Source organism: Diplotaxodon limnothrissa, linkage group LG23 (genome assembly GCF_057381915.1).
Source record: "Diplotaxodon limnothrissa isolate DT_005_m linkage group LG23, D_limnothrissa_male_GT1.1, whole genome shotgun sequence".
NCBI classification, from domain to species: Eukaryota; Metazoa; Chordata; class Actinopteri; order Cichliformes; family Cichlidae; genus Diplotaxodon; species Diplotaxodon limnothrissa.
Window position 1 is genome coordinate 14,402,882 of NC_140617.1, and position 22,458 is coordinate 14,425,339.

The following is a 22,458-nucleotide window of genomic DNA, read 5'->3' on the forward strand; positions in this document are numbered from 1 at the left end:
ACGTTATCAGTACAATACCAAAAACATGCATTCACTTACAGAAATCAGTTGTCAGACCTCTGAATAGCTGCAATGGTGAAAAACTTGAGTTTCTTTATAATCATCTCAAGTTTCTAAATATTTGGCTTTTGCCTGAAATTCAAAGATCCTGTAAGGTTTTTCATCTTTACTCACCCACAGATCCAAATTACATTCATTCCCCTCTGTGTTTAATTGGGAAGAGGCCTCCACACTATGTCAGTTGTGCAATGTAGTGGAGAACTAAGAGCATGTTCAGTATTTTAATAACTCTTTGAGATGGAGATGTGAGATAAGTTAAACATCTTCATAAAGCAGGTGATAGATTGGATGAGGTTAAGAGATTAAAACAGAACAAACAGTTTAAGAGATCTGTAGAAGATTTGTGCTTACAATAAAACAGCAAAATACACAGCCAGTAACAACATAACATGCAAACAATACTAAATAAATAACATGAAATATTTTACAAGCTTTTAAACCATGGATTTCCCAAATGATTAAAATCATCACTGCCACCAAAACAGTTCTTGATTTATAAAGACATTTCATAAAAATAGATTCTTAACTCATCCTAATAACAATAAAATACCAAAATTCTCATCTTTTCCCAAAATCTGCCAAGATCAGGTTCAAGTGGAAGGATCTCTGTTGCAATTATGCAAATACACTTCTTGCTAAGGTTGCAGTTATCCAGGGTTCAGGGGTGTAGTTCTTCAGATTTGGAAAGTAACTTCTTTTTCCTTGTTTGTTTCCAGCTTAATGTAACCTTTTATAAAATAAATAATATTTTTAACCGTTTACTACCTTGCTACCATAATCATAGTGGAGAAAAACCTTTAAATCAGATGAAAAGTTATTGCTAAAAACAGAGTAGCACCTTTCATTCAAGTACTTCCTTGTGGAAATTTGTCAAACTTACCTTTCTTAATTTCTGGTACATTTTTTGCATTAATTTATGAAGGAAATGTCTTTATTTATATAGAGAAAAATACAAAAATAAGACACATGGTTGATAGTCGAACTTATAATGGAATGTAAAGCAAACCTTCTGTTATTTTTGGGGTTGTCCTGTGTCCTCACATGAGAGCCAGACTGCAACAGTGTGTTTTTTTTAGTCAGAAGTAACTTAAAATGTGTGAGCGTCACATGATCAACCCTTGGATTGTAGTAGATTAGATGTGTTTTAACAAAGTTTCTGCACATCTTTAAAACTTTCTGTGTATTTACATACCACAAATATATGTTTGTTGGGTTGTTTTAATGAATCGTGTATATCTGAACTATTGTATTGAGTTTATTTACTGACTTTGTTTTCTAAAAAACTAAACAAATACTACATTTATTAAATTACATGCATAACTATACCTCTTAGATTGTGACAGAAACAGCAGTGTAAGAATTTAAATATGGTTTTTGTATAGTCAGTGATGATGAACCATCTTTAAAGACAGCAAAATTAAGGTTTTATATATCTATTGGACTGTTGGGCTAAGCATGGTGGTTCTAACCTTTACTTATTTTCCGTCTCGTCTTCTTTTGATTGGTCCCTTTAGGGCAGGAATGGATCATCTACCTTACCCACCCTATCCCAAGCACCCTCCTGTTTCTGTATGGTCTTCTGCTTTTTCTATTGCCTGGCAGCTTCTATTTCAGCAACCTTTGTTCACTGTATGCGCTCTCTCTTCCGTGCACATGTCCACACCATCTCAGCCTTGCCTCTCTAACTCTGTAAGCACCTGTCCTGAACTGTCCTTCTGACATGTTTCTAATGCTGTCCATTCTGGTTACTCCCAGTGACCCTTCTCCATCTCAGCCTCCTTTCTTTTTGTCAGCGCCACCATTTCCAAATCATACAAAACAGCTTGTCTCACTAACATCTTGTGAACTTTCTCTATGCATTGTGGGGAATAATTGTTGCACACACTGCCGTCCAGTAGGTGGCGACATGAGCCTTTAGAGTTCTTCTGAGGTTGTCCAATGAAAACACAGGATGAAGAAGAAGCGACACTCCTGCTAGAAGCTTAGTTTGGACTCGGTTATCTTTCATGCAGTCACCTGTGTTTCACTGCCTTCATGTCTGTGAGCTCAGCACGAACTCGCGGTTGGCAAAGCAGGTTAAGTCCAAAATAAAACACGAACAGCGAAGCTGGTTTTGAAATATGCCGGTGGTGTGAGGTTGGCCAGTGTTAGCACGGAGCTAGCTGCTGTTAGTTTGTTTTGCTAGCGCTGAGTTAACCCTGCAGGATGGCTGCTGAGCTCTATATCTACTAATGATGCTCAGCAACTAACCTCGGCGTCCGGATTTCGATTTGCAATATATAAATCAAAACATCCGAGTCAGTCCAGTTTCCAGCAGCAGACGCTTGTGCTGGGTTAAACGTTATCAGTGGATGTGAAACCTGAAGCTACCGGCATCCACGGCATGATTCATTCGGTTGTTTGATGGGGATTTTAAGGATCATGATGCTGCCAAAGATCCAGCTTTTGGCTGTTTTGGCATTCGGAGTGGCGATGCTGCTGATCGAGAATCAGATCCAGAAACTGGACGAGTCCAGAGCCAAACTAGGTAAGACCACAGCAAAGGTGGGTTCACCTAGTAACCCAGCTTATTGAGGCTTGAAAACTGAGGCAATGCAACATAGAATTTGTAATTTATAAAAAGTGAAAACATTCGGACAAGTTTTTACCAAAAATTACATTATAGGAAAAAAGTCAGGAGATTTTCAAAACTTAAAAATCATTTACATAACAATGCTGAAAGTCCTCAAACATCGACGTTATTGTGATCAATTTATTTTCATTTTTATTTTCAGTTCAGTTTGGTTTCAGCTAGTTTCCATAGTGGCTTTGCTTATTATTGAATTCAGTGTTTATTATACTCTTTGTTATTATCATCAGATTGTAAGACTGTAAGATAATTTAGAAGAGTAGTGTTTATCAACATAGACATGTGACACACATACATAGATATTCCAGTCTCAATAAGCTTATGCACCAAAGCCTCCCCAGGCTAATTGTGTACACGGATTTGACCTAATTGGAAAAGGATAAACCTGAAAACAACGCCAGTATGTTTTAATTTTGATTTTGATGGAAATCCATATTTTTCCACCCATCAGAAGTATATCCCTTCAAGCACAGGGTTTTCCCTGTTTATGTAAATAAATAAATAAAAACTTGGCACCCACCAAAGAATCTTTGGTCATCAACATAAGGAAAGTACCTAAGGAGCAACAGTAAAGAATATAATATATAGACATTTTTTTCAAAAGTAATTTTAAACATTTATTGCAGAAAAGTACACACAAGTGATGACAATTTTTTGTAATCTAGCCATGTTGTTTCCTTACTGCACAATTACTTCTTTCACTTGTACCTTTCAAATGTGAAAACAGAGTGCAGCCATCACCTGCGCAGACTGCCAGACATTCCACATTAATATTCAGTAAAGATTCCTGGAAACACAGACAAGTTCCATGTTGGGTTACAAGCACAAAACGTCAAGCGTGGTTGAACACAGAAATGCTGCAATGAATCATTTTGTTTGGATCAGAGCTCTGTGAGGCCAAATCATCTACAGCAGGATCTGATCTTCATTTGGCTCTGTGTGTCTGCAAGTTTGAGCTCGTTTCCCAACTTTAGAAGAAATTTGGGACACTGAAAAATGCTGACACTGGAGGCTATATCCGTTTAGAAACCAGAAGATTAGTAGTAGTTTTGTGCAATGGACTTCTAAGATAAACACAAACAGTGTTTTTCATCACTTACTAATAACGTTTGATTGAAGCAAGCTGTACACGTGTATATCGGGAATATGTGCTCACAGCAAAATGTGAAATAGTGACTTATAATAAATCTTATTAGTTTATATTCAAGGATAATAATTATCACATTTTTTTTGACTAAATTTATTCAGAGGGGATGTGTCGCCCTGGCAACCAAGAAAATTAACCCTGGTCATCCGCATTTTATAAGCCTAATCAAGCAGATGTTGTGGAAGTGATAATTAAGTATTTTAATGTTTAAAATAATACAAATGAATACAATAGAATAGAAGATGTTTCACCTCTCATTTGAGAAGCTTCTTCAGTTTTAAGTCCAAATGGCAGAGAGTCCCAGCTTTTTAAGCTGTATTGGGAGTTGTCCCTTAAGAGGGTCGTAGACTCATCACATGAGCCAAGGTATGAAAAAGGGTGTGGGTCATTATTAACAGAGGTATTGGGTGAAACCATTTTAAGACCTTGCCTCACCCTGTCCTGTGACCTATTGAGATCAAGTGACGTGAGTGGGTGTTAAGGTGCTTCGGAAGGGATCTCAACACTGGATTGCGGGTGGCAGACAGTTGGTGTTGTAAGCCACCCCCTCTGTGCACATACAGTGGCTTGCAAAATGAATCAATTTTATTGGAATTCCACGTGAAAGACCAACACAAAGTGGTGTACACGTGAGAAGTGGAACGAAAATCATACATGATTCCAAACATTTTTTACAAATAAATAACTGCAAAGTTCAAGGGGGCCGAATACTTTTGCAAGCCACTGTAGATGGCTCTTTCAGTCCATCTGTCTTCTTTGTCTTTTAGATGCAGATGTACAGCTGAGTCTTGTCCTGTTGAGGTGGCTCTTCCGTGTTGTGCCATGTGTTTATGGACTGGCTCTTTGTTTTCTCCACTGTAGAGGTCTGAGCGCTCCTCGATGCAGAAAACAGCATATATTACGCAGTTTAGTTTTTGTTTAGGAGTTTTGTCCTTGGGAAGAACCAGTGTTTGTCTGAGTGTATTGGTGGGTTTGAGGTATACTGGGATGTCATAGTTGGAGAAGATTCTCCCGAGTTTCTCTGATAAACTTGCTACATAAGAGATAACAATATTGTTCTGTTTGTCATTCATTTTCTCCTTAGTTGGTGTAATATTTTAAGAGCTTTCTTTACCTATGTGTGTTCCCTTTCTTTCCCTTCTGGCTTAGAGGGAATGTTTTTGGCTCAGTGTTGCAGGGTCCTGATTACTTCAAGTTTGTGTTCCAGAGGGTGGTGGGAGTCAAAGAATAGGTACTGATCTGGGTGTGTGGGCTTCCGGTAAACTTCAATGTTGAGGTTTCCTTTCTCTTCAAAGAGGAAGTCCAGTCGCTTTTCTTTCCAAGTGCCTTAAATTTCCATGACCTGGATGACTGAGAACCTACACAGACATTGTGTGCATTCCACAACATATCTGAAGTCATCGCTCATGATTCCACCCTTCTCTCAGTTAATGCCACATTGACGCCCTGCGAGATCAAGGCCAAAACTCATCAATCAAAGATGATTTAAAAGGCTAAAAACACACCCAAATCTGCAAACATAAAATTTCCAACTGAAAAAAATCATGATCTTAAATATCAAAAGTTATACTGTATCAAAGTAAAGATGAAAGTAATTAATGCTTACAGGAAATTAACACAGAAAAAATAACTGTACATGTTTTTTTTAGTTTGAATAAACTGTTGAAGTTGTAGTTTCAGTATTTTTATTCCTCAGCCATCAAAGGTTCCCTGAAAATCTTCTGAATTCGATAACAAGAAGTCATATGTGTATCTACTAGGATGCTGAGTAGCACTGACGCCTGCCAGTGTACTTAGTTTAATCTTTTTTCTTGAGAAAGATTTTGTTCCAGATTCGGCTCCATAGCCATCTCAACAGCATTTTGACATTTTTACGTCATACAAAATATGCTTTCAAGCGGCTCTCATTAAATACAAATGCATTAGTTTAACCTCACCACTTACACTGTGCTCAATTTGGACTGCTTTCACTGTCTTTCTTGCTTAAAGACTGGTCTGACTATTTTTTCTTCCATTTAATCAACCCGTAAATAAGTTACCAGGAACACACGCCTAACAGAAAAATATGCACACATCCCATTTTCTTTAATCTTTAATATAAGTGACCATCCATCTGCCTTAAAATGGAGACAAAAGGAACTCAAACAGCCTCCACCCCCCGAGCTTCATCAGCCTTCATCGTGTCAGACAGTAAAGGATTTGCTGGACTGCTGGATGTTGCAGCATACTGAGCGCCACACATCCGGTCTAAGAGACACAAGGCCATTCGCGTAATTGTCTTTAATTAACATTGCAGTGGAGAAAAGAAGAGGGAGAAAACACCTTTAATTATGCCTCCTGTCAATGTTATCATCAAAAGCCTAATTACTTGTTTTGATGTTATTGTGCTTTGAAGGACTTGTTGTTTTCTTTAATTAAGGCATGCTAACTAACAAGCTTCACTGGCCTTATGCCATGTTCCTGTGGGAGGGGAGAATCTCATCTCAGGGTTTATTTCATCTGGCAGCTGCCAGTCTGCTCCTGCTCCTCACTCATTCCAGCTGTTTAGCTAATCAGCAAATACAAAGAAGACGAATAGGAAGACATAAAGGTTAAATAAATCTCTTCGAACAACATCCAGCTACCTGGCATGCAAATTGCTCCCTAAAACTACTGACTGACTATTTCATGGTGGTGTGATAAGCTGGAGTGACTGTCCTTTTTTAGTGCTAAATCGAATATTATAATATTGTGCTTATTCAGTTGTGCGCTGTTTAATTAAAATGTTAACAACAGACTGTGTTTACTTGCTTGTTCAGAACGCACCATAGCCAGACACGAGGTGGCCGAAGTAGAGCAGCGTCACAGCGAATACGGGGGTGGGCGGGAAGTTTCGCCGATAGTAGAAAACGACGACACGGTCATCATCTACAACAGAGTGCCCAAAACAGCCAGCACGTCCTTCACTAACATCGCCTACGACCTGTGTGGGAAGAATCGCTTCCACGTTCTGCACATCAACACAACCAAGAACAACCCTGTCATGTCTCTACAAGACCAAGTAAGACCTCACACACTCAGCCAAAATGACAGAGTAACGTTTATTATATTTTGCGCAGGAATACATTTTTAAAGGCTCTGTTTATGCTTCTATACCTAGACAGATCGCAGTGGAGTATTTTCCACTAATGTTTCTTCTGTATCTTAGAAATATTCATTATTGTCCCTCATCTCACTAGGTTGAGCTAACTTTGTTTTTGACATATTTCTGCAACTCTTACATGCTGAAGTCCTAGAGAGAATATTTAAGAATGTGCAATCTTCAGGTCAGAGAAAATGTGTTTTTAAAGTTTTAACATTTAGTATCCTGTTTGCTTCCTTGTTTACTTGCAAGCGATCCCCTTTCCTGCTTTTGTGCCAGTGTTGGCACATTGCTGCATTGTCTGTGTCTTTCTCCGCATCCTGTTACTCTTAGTGAATGTTTACTGCTGAGAGCAGCTCAGTTCACACAGTGTAAATGCCCTGAAGCTATAGTGGTGTTATTTGTAGTTGCCAAAGTAATATCCTGTCTGCCGTCTCACAACAGGCTCGCACCTACTCACCACCCCCACCTCACACACACACACGCACGCACGCACACACACACACACACACACACACACACACACACGCACACACACACACGTATGAGGGTAAACAACAGTCTGCAGTCCCGTCACGGCCAAGATTCATTTTTACATATGAACACTTTTGTATCAAGTTAAAACATCCAGTCCAGCCAAGGTATGTTTGACTTTGCGATATTTATTAATAGTGTAGGGTGATATTAATCTGTGTATGTTTCAAATGTCATAATTAATTGTCCATAATATTGTCCATGTGTGTAATGTGTTGTGTTTTTATGCTGTTGATCAGTGGCATAATTTACACTAGAAGCTAAAGTTTATAACGTCTAAGGCGTTTAGTTATTTAATAGTTTAGATCAGTGGTCCCCAATCTTTTTTGCGCCAACAAAATAAAATGATACGACCAAGACAAAAACGGTGGTATTTGTAAATATAATAATAAACGCAAATTCACAGTGTAATTGTGTAACTTTATTAGCAGCATCCTCCTGAAATGCGACTAACATCCTCCTCTCTGCCCCTTAATGCTCTCTGGTCGCTATGGTAACACGTAAATACTTCTTTCAAAATAAGACAGAAGTACAACAACGGGAAAAGACCCAGGGAAACAGAGTTAACGATAAAAACCCTGAAAACCATAGATTTCACACCCGAGCCTCAACTCTCGCGGCCCGGTACTGGTCCGCTGGTTTAGACTGGTGGTGTACCCTAAAGCAAGTCCAAGGGGCCTCATTAATCAAAGAGTGGATGGGCTCCATATTAAGCGTGAGCAGAAAAAACAAAAATAGTTTGAGCAAATAAAAGGCAGATTTTAAAAAGGTACATATTCCACTTTGTAAATAATAATAATAATAATAGTCCATCTGGGAATGTATCTACACCAGCCTCATATCTAAACCTCTTTATGTTTACCACCCTCATTCCACAAATGGTCAAAGCACCCCATGAATATCTGTGGATCATATTTAGGTTGGTGTTCATTGGTTCTTCTTACTGCAGTGATGTGTGTCACCGTAATTTGGTGAGTGTATTTTATTTGAGTTGGTGCATTATAATAAAAACATCTATTACCAGGCAGTGGATATGTGCAGGTGGTGATGATATGCAGGTGAGAGCTGCCACTGCGCATCCAGTGTATTCGTGGAGAGGCCATGTTTGCAGAATCTGAAAGAAAACTTAACATCATCCTGGTCATTTATACAGTTAAATACTGATGGAACCAACTGACCCTAACATTCTTCAGTGCTCTCAAATTTTCTGAAATTCATTACGGTAATTTGTCTTTCAAGGTAATAAGCATCATATATAAGGCAAACCAGACTTTCCTGAACCCTGCCACCAGCTTGATATCAACCCGCAGTCCAGTTGCCTTCTCTCTGCTCTGAAGGTGGTGGATGTGATAGGGAGATGGTGTAATACATATTAGACTGTTTTTATTAGGTTAGATTTGGTTTATATTTATCAACACTGCTGGTTTTGGTGTCTGTGATGAAATACATTTATAAGCGATGCGTTATATGCTAAGAGTGTTTACATATTGTGATTCAGCACGTCACCGTCTGCGTCGCCAGTATGTTTGCAGTCTTTCTGTCATGCTTGGTTTTATAACTCCAACTGTGGGCTGTTGTATACTGAATACTGTTCATACAAGCAGATATGATTGCAAATGTGAATGAGGTCTTGTGTTGTGCCTTGGGCACAAAAAGTCCCTGAACTTCAGATTAGCTTAGTGTTTGTTTGCTTCTGTTTTGTTTTCCTGACTGCAGCATTCAAGAACCAGTTTTATTCCAGAAGATTTCAATATTCCCATCACCCTGTTTCCCTGTGGGCTTGATATGCTGTGGTATAATTCTGTATGTGTCCTTACATTTCACTTTTCTGTAATAAAGTTTTGTTCACATCTAAATCTGTCTTTCTTAACCCTCTCAAAGTTTTTGGCCTTGTTTGCTCTCCTCAGCATTTGGTCACAGATGCTGCTCGTCCTCTCAGCATGTAAACGGCCTTTCTTTGACAGTATTCTTTCTATTTAGAGGCTTTTGTTCTCTATTTAGAAAATTCTATGAATCTATGAAGTAATTTTCAGTGATTTGTGCTTTGGTTCCACCTGATCCACTTTCCAGTGTTTTAGTGCTCCATGTGCAGTTTCCTTAGAAACCTTTTAGTAGACACACAATTTAATCATCTTCATTTCATCCGAACACTGTTTGAACACAATGTTACAGCTTAAGGAACCTTTTATACAGACGTCGGTGCCAGAATTTGATTGAAATAATTTTTTTAATGTTACCAGATTATGTGCCTTATTTAAGTAAGAACTTCTTTTCAAGCTTACATAAACACATTTTAAGTAATCTCAGAGTTTTAGATCATTACGTTATCATCATGTAATGTGTACACCATTAATACTCATGTTTCATTTCTGTAGTATCTTTATGATAAAGAATTTCTGTACTCCAGTTTCCTCCCACAAGATGAAGACACGCATGTTAGATCAGAGTGCGATTGTGTCTCTCTATGTTAGCCGTTCAGTGGACTGACAGACGACCTGTTCGGTATGTATCCTGCCTCTGTGACAGCTGGGTTAGGCTCAAGCCCTCTAAATTGGATAAGTGGTTTAGAAAATGGATGGACATTAGCTACTTAACGCTTGTTTTTACTTTGACATTCTACTTTGAACTTCTTCTCCTTAAACGGCAGCTTTTGTGACTCATCCAGACCAAAAACATGCATGGATAAATATTCTGTCCATTCAGTGGCGCAGTGTAAGAGGAAAGACTCTGTCAAGGATGTTTTAGTGACTGGAGCTGTATGTGAAATTCAAGTGCTCAAAATCTGCAGCTTGTTCAGAGCTTGTGCTTGAAAACAGACGAAGAAGTGACAGGCATGTACTTCTTTGGGATTCACCTGCATGTTATAACAGCGTTTTGACCTACAGGGCTCCACCCTGTCACATGACCAAAAATTATTAGTATTTATTATTCATTATCAAAATGTGTTCCAGTTATAAATATGAATGCAAATGCTCATTTGTTCATTGGGAAGGGTTGACACTTTTGCTGTATTTGAACTCTGCGCTGTAACTGAGTAAAGTTTGTAGCAACATGTAGCACAAACATTTCTGTTGTGGCTCCGTTTCCCCGCGGCTCCGTAATTAGTTTCCATTATCTTTGTCTCCAGGTGCGCTTTGTCAGGAACGTCACCTCATGGAGAGAGATGAAGCCCGGCTTCTACCACGGCCATGTAGCTTATCTGGACTTCTCAAAGTAAGGCCCTTCATTTCCTGTAATACCATTAATATCCAGATTAGTTACAAACAGCCAGCAGAGCAGATAAAGGGAGGTCACGTATTGATCGCTAACATGTGCTTTAGTGTTGATTAATGGCATTGTTGTCCTTATCTCCCCTGACACTATCATCTCTGTGATCACAGGTAATTATTCTAATGGTCTAAGTGTTTCTCAGTGAGAGAGATTCGGTTAACTTGCACTCTCACTCCCTGATGCTGCTCCATGCTTTCACTAGGGAGAATATGCTTTTTGAATGCAATAAAATTCAGCAGCACAGCTTCATGTGCTGCTGCAGTGAAGTATAAATTAAGTCTCGAAAGATTTTAAAGAATGTGCCCTCCCTTTTCTTTTTGTTCAGACATGGCATGAAAGGTAAACCACTGTACATCAATGTGGTGCGTGATCCCATAGAGCGCCTTGTATCGTACTACTATTTTTTACGTTTTGGAGATGACTACAGACCAGGCCTTCGACGAAGGAAACAAGGAGACAAGAAGGTGCTTCTTTTACAGCTTGCATCCTTTTCGAATGACCTGTTTTTTGTCTGGATAATACAATGACAAGCGTTTCGCATTGTGTTTCAGACCTTTGATGAGTGTGTGTCATCAGGTGGGTCTGACTGTGCTCCGGAGAAACTGTGGTTGCAGATCCCTTTCTTCTGTGGTCACTATTCAGAGTGCTGGTGAGTGGGCTGCACCTGACAGCCCGATCATTCTCTTTCTCTGAACTGCTACAACTCCTGTTTAGGCTGCTAGCTTAGCATCAACGGGATGCAGCAGTGGCGCAGGGCAGAAGTCGTTTCGAAGGGACAAAATGGGAAATACAAATAAATGTAGAGAGGGTGCATGTCCAGCATGTCCCGGGTCATGCCACAGGGCGTCCTCCCGATGGGACATCCCCAGAACACGTCAGCCAGGAGCCATCCTTGTCAGATGCCCAAACCACTTCAAATGACTCCTTTCAAAGTGAGGAATAGTGGCTCTACTCTGAGGGCCTACCAGATGGCTGAACTCATCACCCTGTCTCTAAGGGAGACGCCAGCCACCCTTTGAGGAAAGCAAATTTCTGCCACTTGTATATATGATCTCATTCTTTCAGCCACTACCCAAAGCTCGTGACCGTAGATGAGGGTAGGAATGTAGATCGGCCGGTAAATACAGAGCTTTGCCTTTACACTCAGCTCTCTCTTCACCACGACGGACCCAATCCGTCTGTCGATCGCCCGCTCCCATCAATTGTGAGCTTCAGAGGACCATGGCTTCAGACTTGGAGTTGCTCATTCCCACTGCTTCACACTCAGCTGCGAACTGCTTCAGTGCGAGCTGGAGGCCACCACCTGACGAAGCCATCAGAACCAAGGTTCAAGGTTCAAGGTTCTTTATTTGTCACATGCATAGTTATACAAGTATAACACACAGTGAAATGTAGCCTGACACGCTCCCCGACATGTGCAAAAATTGGGGGGGGGGGGGTGTAGAGGAAGAACATTTTATATATATATATATATATATATATATATATATATATATATACATACATACAGTGGGGCAAAAAAGTATTTAGTCAGCCACCGATTGTGCAAGTTCCCCCACTTAAAATGATGACAGAGGTCAGTAATTTGCACCAGAGGTACACTTCAACTGTGAGAGACAGAATGTGAAAAAAAAATCCATGAATCCACATGGTAGGATTTGTAAAGAATTTATTCGTAAATCAGGGTGGAAAATAAGTATTTGGTCACCTCAAACAAGGAAAATCTCTGGCTCTCACAGACCTGTAACGTCTTCTGTAAGAAGCTTTTCTGTCCCCCACTCGTTACCTGTATGAATGGCACCTGTTTGAACTCATCATCTGTATAAAAGACACCTGTCCACAGCCTCAAACGGTCAGACTCCAAACTCCGCCATGGCCAAGACCAAAGAGCTTTCGAAGGACACCAGGAAAAGTATTGTAGACCTGCACCAGACTGGGAAGAGTGAATCTACAATAGGCAAGCAGCTTGGTGTGAAAAAATCAACTGTGGGAGCAATCATCAGAAAATGGAAGACATACAAGACCACTGATAATCTCCCTCGATCTGGGGCTCCACGCAAGATCTCATCCCGTGGGGTCAAAATGATCATGAGAACGGTGAGCAAAGATCCCAGAACCACACGGGGGGACCTGGTGAATGACCTGCAGAGAGCTGGGACCAAAGTAACAAAGGTCACCATCAGTAACACACTACAACGGCAGGGAATCAAATCCCGCAGTGCCAGACGTGTTCCGTTGCTGAAGCCAGTGCATGTCCAGGCCCGTCTGAAGTTTGCCAGAGAGCACATGGATGATACAGCAGAGGATTGGGAGAATGTCATGTGGTCAGATGAAACCAAAGTAGAACTTTTTGGTATAAACTCAACTCGTCGTGTTTGGAGGAAGAAGAATACTGAGTTGCATCCCAAGAACACCATACCTACTGTGAAGCATGGGGGTGGAAACATCATGCTATGGGGCTGTTTTACTGCCAAGGGGACAGGACGACTGATCCGTGTTAAGGACAGAATGAATGGGGCCATGTATCGTGAGATTCTGAGCCAAAACCTCCTCCCATCAGTGAGAACTTTGAAGATGAAACGAGGCTGGGTCTTCCAACATGACAATGATCCAAAACACACCGCCCGGGCAACAAAGGAGTGGCTCCGTAAGAAGCATTTGAAAGTCCTGGAGTGGCCTAGCCAGTCTCCAGACCTCAACCCCATAGAAAATCTGTGGCGGGAGTTGAAAGTCCGTGTTGCTCGGCGACAGCCCCAAAACATCACTGCTCTCGAGAAGATCTGCATGGAGGAATGGGCCAAAATACCAGCTACTGTGTGTGCAAACCTGGTAAAGACCTATAGTAAACGTTTGACCTCTGTTATTGCCAACAAAGGTTATGTTACAAAGTATTGAGTTGTATTTTTGTTATTGACCAAATACTTATTTTCCACCCTGATTTACGAATAAATTCTTTACAAATCCTACCATGTGAATTCATGGATTTTTTTTCACATTCTGTCTCTCACAGTTGAAGTGTACCTCTGGTGCAAATTACTGACCTCTGTCATTGTTTTAGGTGGGGGAACTTGCACAATCGGTGGCTGACTAAATACTTTTTTGCCCCACTGTATGTATGTATGTGTGTATATATATATATATATATATATATATATATATATATATATATATATATATATATACATATATATATATATAGTATATACACTGGGTGAATGTGCAGTAGTAGCAGCAAGCAGGTGAATTCTGTACATTAATATGAATAGACATCTGATTATTTTACAGGAAACATCATCTGCGAAAAGCAGAGATGAGATTCTGAGATCGCCCAAGTGAAAGCCTTCCACCACTTGGCTACGCCTAGAAATTCTGTCCCCTAAAAATTATGAAAAGCATCAGTGACAAAGGCGGAGTCCAACACCCACCTGGAAACGAGTCCAACTTATTGCCGGCTATACGGACCAAGCTCTTGCAAGGATCAAATGGCTCGTGGCAATGGGCCAGAAGCCCTATACTTCCGAGGCACTTTCCACAGAAGACTCAGAGGGACACGGTAAAACGCCTTCTTCAGAGTCCACAAAACACATGTAGACTGGTTGTGCAAAGTCCTGTGTACCCTCAAGTAATCTCGAGAGGGTAAAGAGCTGGTCCAGTGTTCCGTGAAAAGGACGCAAACCACATATTTCCTCCTGTATCCGAGGTTCAGCTAACGGACAGACTCTCCTTTCCAGCACCCTGGCATAGATTTCCCTGGGGAGGCTGAGGACTGTGATCCCTCTATAGTTGGAGCACACTGTCCAGTTTCCTCTTCTTAAAGATCCATTCCAGAGGTATGGCCTCTAACCTCCAACAACATTGTAGAGGCATTGATAACCAAGACAGCCTTGCAGCATTGCCTCTACCAGGCATTCTTAGCGCACCTTCACTATACCTTTAGGGGCCCGCAGGTCTCTCCAGTATCATCCCCTGCCACAGGGTCCAACACACCACCAGGTGGTGATCAGTTGACAGTTCAGCACCTCTCTTCACCCAAGTGTCCAGAACATACTGCTGCAGATCTGATGATACATTTACAAAATTGATGATCAACCTGTGGCCTAGGGTGTCGTGATGCCACGTGCACTTATGGATACGCTAGGGTTCAGATCTGGGAGGCCGTTCCTCCCTTCACGCCCCTTCAGGTCTCACTGTCGTTGTTGACATGAGCGTTCAAGTCTCCAAGTGAGACGACGGAGCCCCCAGGTGGAACACCCTCAAGCACTCCACCCACGGATACCAAGAAGGTCTGGTACTCTAAACTGTCGTTCGGGGCATAAGGGCAAACGAAAGGGAAACAGGCTCAGGGAACCAAACCCTCCTGTTCACTGGGAAAAACTCCAACATAGTGGCAGCAAGCTGAAGGGGTACTGAAATACTCGTCCCTGGTAACCCTATCCCGGGCAGCGTGAGCTGTTTCCTAGATCTTTCACTCATAGGGGTTTTTGAATCGCTATTTGTCTGCTCCCTCACCCAGAGATAGCCCCTGGGACACACAAACCCCTCCAACACGAATAAGGTAGTGAGTCATGGAGGAGTGTCATTACATCTTAATAGAATCTTAATGTAAGGATTAATTGAATGTAATGTAATTAACTATCTACTAAAGTGTAATTCACTGTCAGTGTCTGTTATAAAATGTTAGATGACTGTTTTGAATTAGTCGCAGTGTGACAATTTATTCTTTCTCCAAGCTGAGTGAAAGAAAAGGCTCCATCTGTTGTTTGTAAACAGTGATGAGGATATGGTATAGTTCTGTTTGGGGTTTTTTTCTCCTCACTAATCACATATTACACAGACGATGTAAACAGCACATATATAGATATATAGTCCACAATCTGTGTACTCAGACTCATTAGTGACTGAACAGCCTGTGGCAGAAGCAGTATTTATATATGTCCAACCTAGGATCTTCTCATTAAAGCCTCCCTATCCTCCAAAAGAAGAAAAACATTCATCATTCATCCTCATAACCCTCAAATGTCTTTTGAAAGCCAAAGACAGATTTTTTTTTTGTCAGCATTATTCTAAAATTTCACCTCAACAATAGGAATATGTATATTTTTAGCTTTTTGTACAGTGAAATTAGAAATGTGACTAAAATCATAATTACTCATCTGTTATAAAAAGAAGGAAAAAAACTTGTGTACAGTTTGGAAATGACTTTGAATTCCCTTTGGAGATTATTTTGATTATTTTCAAATAAATAATAAATAAACTGAGTCATTCATTTTCATTATTAGGAATTAAACAGTAAATGAGTGTGATCACAGTAACCTTGTTACTAATGCATGCAGTTTGACATTTTTCCTTTCATGTAGTCATTTTCTTTTAATGATCAGCATTCCTGGACATTGTGCTCCTTAAATGCAACAACGGCTTTGCTCATCACTGAGAAAATTTAGAGTTTGCTGGAAGAGAGCTAGCATGAAAATAAGAACGGCAGAATTCAAGAAAGCTGCTCAGTCTTTGCATAATACCCACCTATCGCTAGGGAGTATTGTGCAGTGATGTCAAAGACGTAGATAAGTAACAGAAGAAAAGCCTGGCCTTCAGATGAGGCGATCCAAATTAAACTCACTCACACTGTGATCTCCGTTTCTTGTGCAGGAACGCGGGCAGTAGATGGGCTCTGGAACAGGCCAAATACAACCTGGTAAACGAGTACCTGTTAGTGGGAGTAACGGAGGAACTCGAGGACTTCATCATGATCCTGGAGGCAGCACTCCCACGCTTCTTTAAGGGAGCCACAGATCTCTACAGAACAGGTAGCAACAAAACACAATTTCATACTGTTACTTCTTATTTGTGGCTGTGATGCCCTTAAAACGAGCCCTGTCAGTACTGGAGTTACTTTTATATGACGAATCCTTTTCCTGGTCTCAATTTACACTTAACTGACTGAATGCTTTTTTAGTAGAGCAGTAACAACATGCTACCTGGAATCATTAAACCTTCTTGTGTTCCTCCAGGAAAGAAATCCCACCTTAGGAAGACCACAGAGAAGAAGCCCCCCACCAAAGAGACAATAGCCAAGTTGCAGCAGTCAAACATCTGGAAAATCGAAAATGAATTTTACGAGTTTGCACTTGAACAGTTTCAGTTTGTGCGTGCCCACGCCGTCAGGGAAAAAGACGGAGAACTCTTTGTCCTTGCACAGAGCTTCTTCTATGAAAAGATCTACCCCAAAGTGAACTAAAAGTGTCAACAGAAAAGCATTAACAAAGCTGCACAGGGACAAGTCGTGTACACTGGGAAAGTACGAGACATTAAGCAGTGCTGGTTTCACTGGGGTCTAGTTGGGAAATCCTTTCAGACACTGTGGTGAAATTTCTACTTTTTTTATTGCTAGAGCAGCTGTTGAGAAAACGAAGGTGTCAGTCTATACTGTGAGAAAGAATTTCCCAAACCTTAAGACAAGAAGAGTTTTTTTACCATGTTTGATGTTTGGGTGGACTTTCAAAATAAAATCAGGAAACCTCAACTACTTCAGCAGCTTCAAAACAGTGTTTAGTGCAGATGGTCACGGCTACATTCCTACATGCTGTGTTAACATGTTTTTGGACCAAATTGTAGCAAAAGAAAACAGATTGGATCATTGCATCCTTTGGTGCGTGACTGGTAATTTTTTATTCCACTGAGATCTTCTCAATTTTTACATGTTTCACACATTATTTCAGTGATTTATCACAGATATTAATGTGCATGTTTTTTCTTAAAAGACAGCTGCTGTTCTTTTGGGTTTTTTTAGTCTGAAAGGACAACCTGGAGTAGGAGAAAGGTACTAATGACTAACAGCTGGAATGTTTGAGTACAGTACTACTGCAAGCAAGAAGAAACTGATAGTGCCTTTATATTAATGTATAGAACATTTCTTTAATATTATTTTTCCTCTGATCCCACATTCACTTTCCTTTTATTTTGGCGCATTGCTTCTATGATTACTGTTGTTTTCCACTCTCCACAGTAACACTCTGAATATAAACAAATAACTGCAAGTTTGTGTGATGAATTTTGTGAATAAGTTTGGTTGGCTTTTAAAAGGTGATTTACTTGTTTTATGCAACTTTCACCAAATGATACAGTATGAAATGACTTCGACATACCCAGGATATATTTCACACACTGTAACAGTGGCAATCGAGCTATAAGCAGTAACACAAAAGTGTTGATAAACTCCATCCAAGCTATGAGCACGTTCATATGAAAGGGGTGTTGGCTGTGTGCCTGAGATGTAGACAAGTCCACTGACAGCAGAGCGAGGGATTTTTACAAAGGAAGATAAAACTATAACATTACAGTAGCATGAAGAAATTACACAAATAACACACGTTGAAAGTGGCACAGCTGCTGCAGACACATCAGCAGTATGAGTGTCTTGAACAGCAAAAGCTCTGTGTAAATGTTTATGGACTTTGGATGGTAAAGCTAGAAAGGAGCTGCTGTGTTAATGAAATGCCAGGAAAGAAAGCTGCAAAAATGCAGACTGTGAAAGTTGACTGTGTATTAATACTGGAGACATTGATTATTTCATTAAAATTGATATTTATATGAGTTTAAGATAGTTTTAGAATTAAAATCTATTAAAAATTTATGTCCAGAAAATGATATGCTTCATTTTAGGATCATGCATTCAGGGGCATGGAACAGTTGAGATTAAAATTCTTTGCAGCCAGTAAGCAAGAAAAAGAAGGGAAAAAAAAAAATCAAGGTTCACCTAAATTCACTTAATACTTGTGTATATAAAGGATTTTTCCATGGTTTTTCAATTGTATTCTTTGGTAATGTGGTTATTGTGGATTAGTGGATAATACTAACTTTCCACTCTCCACTTCTGGCGTAGAACCGATGGTTTTTTCCCCTAATTGCATATTTAGAAACTGGCATCTTGGAGCAGCCATTTGACTGCATTAACAGCTGGATCACTATCTGGGGATATTCGCCAGGTGAATGAATCAGTTCAGTTTTATTTTTATAGTGTGACCTGACAACAGTCACCTCAGTCTGCTATTCTGCATCAGTGTAGTTTTATAGACAAATGAATGGACGAGACCCCACGAGCCAAATTTGGCGTCAGTGGAAAGAAAAAACCTATTTTTAGCAGGAAGAAACCTCCAGGAGAACCTGGCTCGGGGAGGAGCAGGTATCAACTGCATGGGTGGGTTGGGTGATGAGTAGAGTGTAGTGACATTCACAGTCGCATTAATAGGAATTTGCGTTAAATTAGATATTTGAGAGTTTCGCAGCCAAATGTTTTGCAGAATCCATCAGCATACAGTTTCAAATACTCTGTATGCTTTATGTACCTTCATTCTATTGGATCAGGGATAGTATGGATATTGGATAGAAATATGTTTGAGCTTTAAACATGTTAAACCCATACAAGAGAGGTTCAGAAATAACTGGATCCTTAGCTACTAAATTTTTTAGTAGAGAACTCTGTCATTTCACCTGACTCCAACTTGATTTGGAGGAAGGAAAAATGTAATTGTCCACATACTTATGGTCTGGACTGTACTTGTGGACAATCCAACCTGTTTTTGCACCCTTTTTAGATCCGTTACAGTGATTTACATGAGCCCAGTAACTCTTGACTCTATTTCTCGTCTTTTGGCTCCATAATTACAGAATAATTGCCTCGCTATATCTTACTCAACAGGGAGCACTTAACCACTGAAACCGTGAAATAACACACTGGGACGGGATGATCTGCTGAAGTCAGCTGTATTACCAACTCTTGCCTCCTCTCTGATGGGAGAATAGGCAGTGGGGAGGGGAAGTGTCTGTGGGGGGAGAGCACTACCATGCTCCACCAGTCCACAGCCTGTTCCTGTGTCTGCACAGAGACGAGCACAAAGGCCCCAACCCACATTTGATGCTTTGTGGCCATGGACACAAGGAGAGGCTGCCTGTCTCAGAAAATAGAACTCAATTAACAGTTTTGCTGCAGGCATATTGGAACATTGTTTCATTAATGAGATGAATACAGTCTGATAATTACTTCATCTCAATTAGGAAAAAAGGCTACACTCTATATTGATTGTGCCTGATGAGCTTGAAGGTTAATTAGGAACACGATTTTTCAAAAGTCTATGCTGCTCTTGTAGCTGTTTGTGGTTGACATTCTGGTTTAAAGCAGGTCTTCCCATCACAATAAGACCACTTCATTTGTTTCGTTTAGCAAAAATAACCTGCTCTTCCTTAACCTTGAAGCCAGCCTGTGTTCTAAGCACTCTGATCCACAAGAGGGAGCCGTGGTGCTGCTGAAAACCTGCACATAGCAGCATGGGTTCTTGGACTGACTGCAACGCTTCAACAGGCCCACATTAATGCACCTGTGCAAAGCCAAATGGAACAAACTAACAGTGCATTACCATTAACAATACAAATTACACCATTAGGCACACTTGGCTCACAGGCCTAGTGACGGCTATAAATAGTTTCACTTGGTCTTGGACAATTTGTGCCGTACTTGCATAATGACGGCACTCAAATTAATTCAGGATGTGTGACTGAAGTTCCCTGCAAACAGGAACACGTTGGGCTTTTTTTAGTGGTTTGTCTCTTCCTTTGCAAGAAGAACTGATCAGCAGCTTTGATATAAGTGAAATGATCTAATGTATGCACAATAATGACCTCTTTTTGTCAATGGAAGTTGGCTGGACCTCTCCAAATGGCCCTCTGGATTGGCTTTGAAGCCTTTTTCAGCAGACCATAGGAGACCCAGCATAGTTTTTGCAGCTAGCTGACCTCAAAGTGGTTTCACTACTGCTCCATAAAACAAACAGAGCAGAGCAGAGGCAGCTTGACTGCCCCTCGCTGGGACTGTGGACAGGACCTTAAAGCGCTTGGCCAAAGGGGACCATTATGTGTACTACTTCTCTCTGTGTTTTATGTAAATGCGCCACGCTGCAGTGGAAGGTAAAATTAAGCCAGCATGTCAGAGGCTCTGGGCCAAGAAAACCTCAAGTGTCCCTGATATTTTACTGGAGCCTGGTGCAGATGATAGATTGTAGTTGATGGGAGGGAGAGAAAATGATGGAGGCCATCATCATCATAAAGCATCGCCAGACTCATCCATTAATGCTTTCTTGCCTTCTGGCCTGTTACTCATTGACATTTCATGATGTGAAAAGGATAGTTGAACAAGACAAAGACTCTTCAGCCACACTAGCAGCTATTTGAGGCTACACAGATAGTTTACCCCCTCCAGTATCAGCATTACATTTAAGACACGGGGCTAAGCATCCATTTCTATGGAGGAGAAGTACATGGTAATGTTTGGGGAAACTCACAAACTGCTTGCCTGAAAACACTTATGTGATCCTAAAATACACCAATAACCATCACACTAAATATATTGTGTCAACGCAAAAAAAAAAAAAAAAAAAAGATCTTACTCAAACTGTTGAATGCCATGAAATTTCCTTTCACCCCTGTATCATCAGACCAGAATTTCTGTGCTGTGGTTCATCACCAAACACGTGCTAAAATGAAAAGTATTCCCGTCAGCAACAGTGTTGTCTAAGGAGAAAATATCAGTATGCTACACAAACTGAAATGGTGAACATGACTACGGTGAACACTGTACTGTTTATCATAGACTTAACTGGCTATAGGTATGAATGTGATCATAGACGGTTGGCTGACTCTGTGCATTAGCCCTGTGACAGACTGGCAATGTGTCCGGGGCGTACGCTGCCTCTGTGACACTGAACTGGATAAGCAGAAGAAAATGGATGAATGAAGGGATGCAAAACATTGACATAACTACTGTGACATCAATCACAGTAAGAAATACCATTTATCTTGCTGGTGGCCTCTAATGAGGATCATAAATTACAAAATTATCATGATGTTGCATTTAATAAGGCCTCGAATCAGTAATTTAAACCTTAGTCATCAGAAAAGCAAAAAGGTTGTTCTCTATTATATTTACCTGGACGTCTTTTTCCAACCATGAGTCGCCCCCTGCTGGCTGTAGAAAGAATGTCGCTTTACCACAGTCTTGGACTAGCCTCACTATTTAGACTTGGAAGAACCAGTTTGATTTGGGTATTTGTTTTTTGTTTTTTTAAATATCTTCTTTGGAGTAAATTGTATTTAAGTGTGCTTTTCATCACACAGAAAGACTTTTTAAACGTTTTGAAATGAATTCCAAAAAAAAGTCCACCCATTATCTTCCACATCCAAAGACGGCTCATGGTGGCAGCAGGCTAAGCATGGTAATCAAGACATCCTTTTACTCTGGCCACACTTTCCATTTCCTCCCGGGGGATCCTGAGGCATTCTCAAGCCAGATGAGAAATATAATCTCTCCAGCAGGTTCTGGGTCTACCCCGGGGTCTCTTCCTAGTTGGCCATCCCAGAACACATCCAAAGGGACATGCCCAGGCTGCTCCACACCCCAAAACTATGCCTGGCACCCATCTCTTGGTGAGGGCTCCAGTTTTCCACTCCCGAGTGAGGTTAACTAGCTCTAAGAACTGTGTTTCATTGGGCTTTTCTGAATTGCTCTTTGTCTGGTCCCTACCCTGGGACTTATTTGGCATGGGAGATCCTACCTGGAGCTATTGCTCCAGACAATACAGCTCCCAGGATGACAGGAACAAGCAAATGTCTCCTACTGTGGTGTCAGTGAGAAAATATAGTAAGTGCTGA

General features: G+C 40.6%; 1 protein-coding gene across 1 annotated transcript; it reads left to right on the forward strand.

Moving 5' to 3' along the window:
• The first annotated feature begins 2,083 nt into the window (after positions 1 to 2,083).
• On the forward strand, positions 2,084 to 17,369 carry hs2st1b (heparan sulfate 2-O-sulfotransferase 1b). The gene is made up of 7 exons (XM_085347613.1): positions 2,084 to 2,587; positions 6,635 to 6,876; positions 10,619 to 10,704; positions 11,087 to 11,225; positions 11,313 to 11,410; positions 16,408 to 16,565; positions 16,770 to 17,369. Exons 1-7 carry the CDS (start codon positions 2,464 to 2,466, stop codon positions 16,994 to 16,996), a joined length of 1,074 nt encoding a protein of 357 aa, XP_085203739.1. The 5' UTR covers positions 2,084 to 2,463; the 3' UTR covers positions 16,997 to 17,369.
• The last annotated feature ends 5,089 nt before the right edge of the window (positions 17,370 to 22,458 follow it).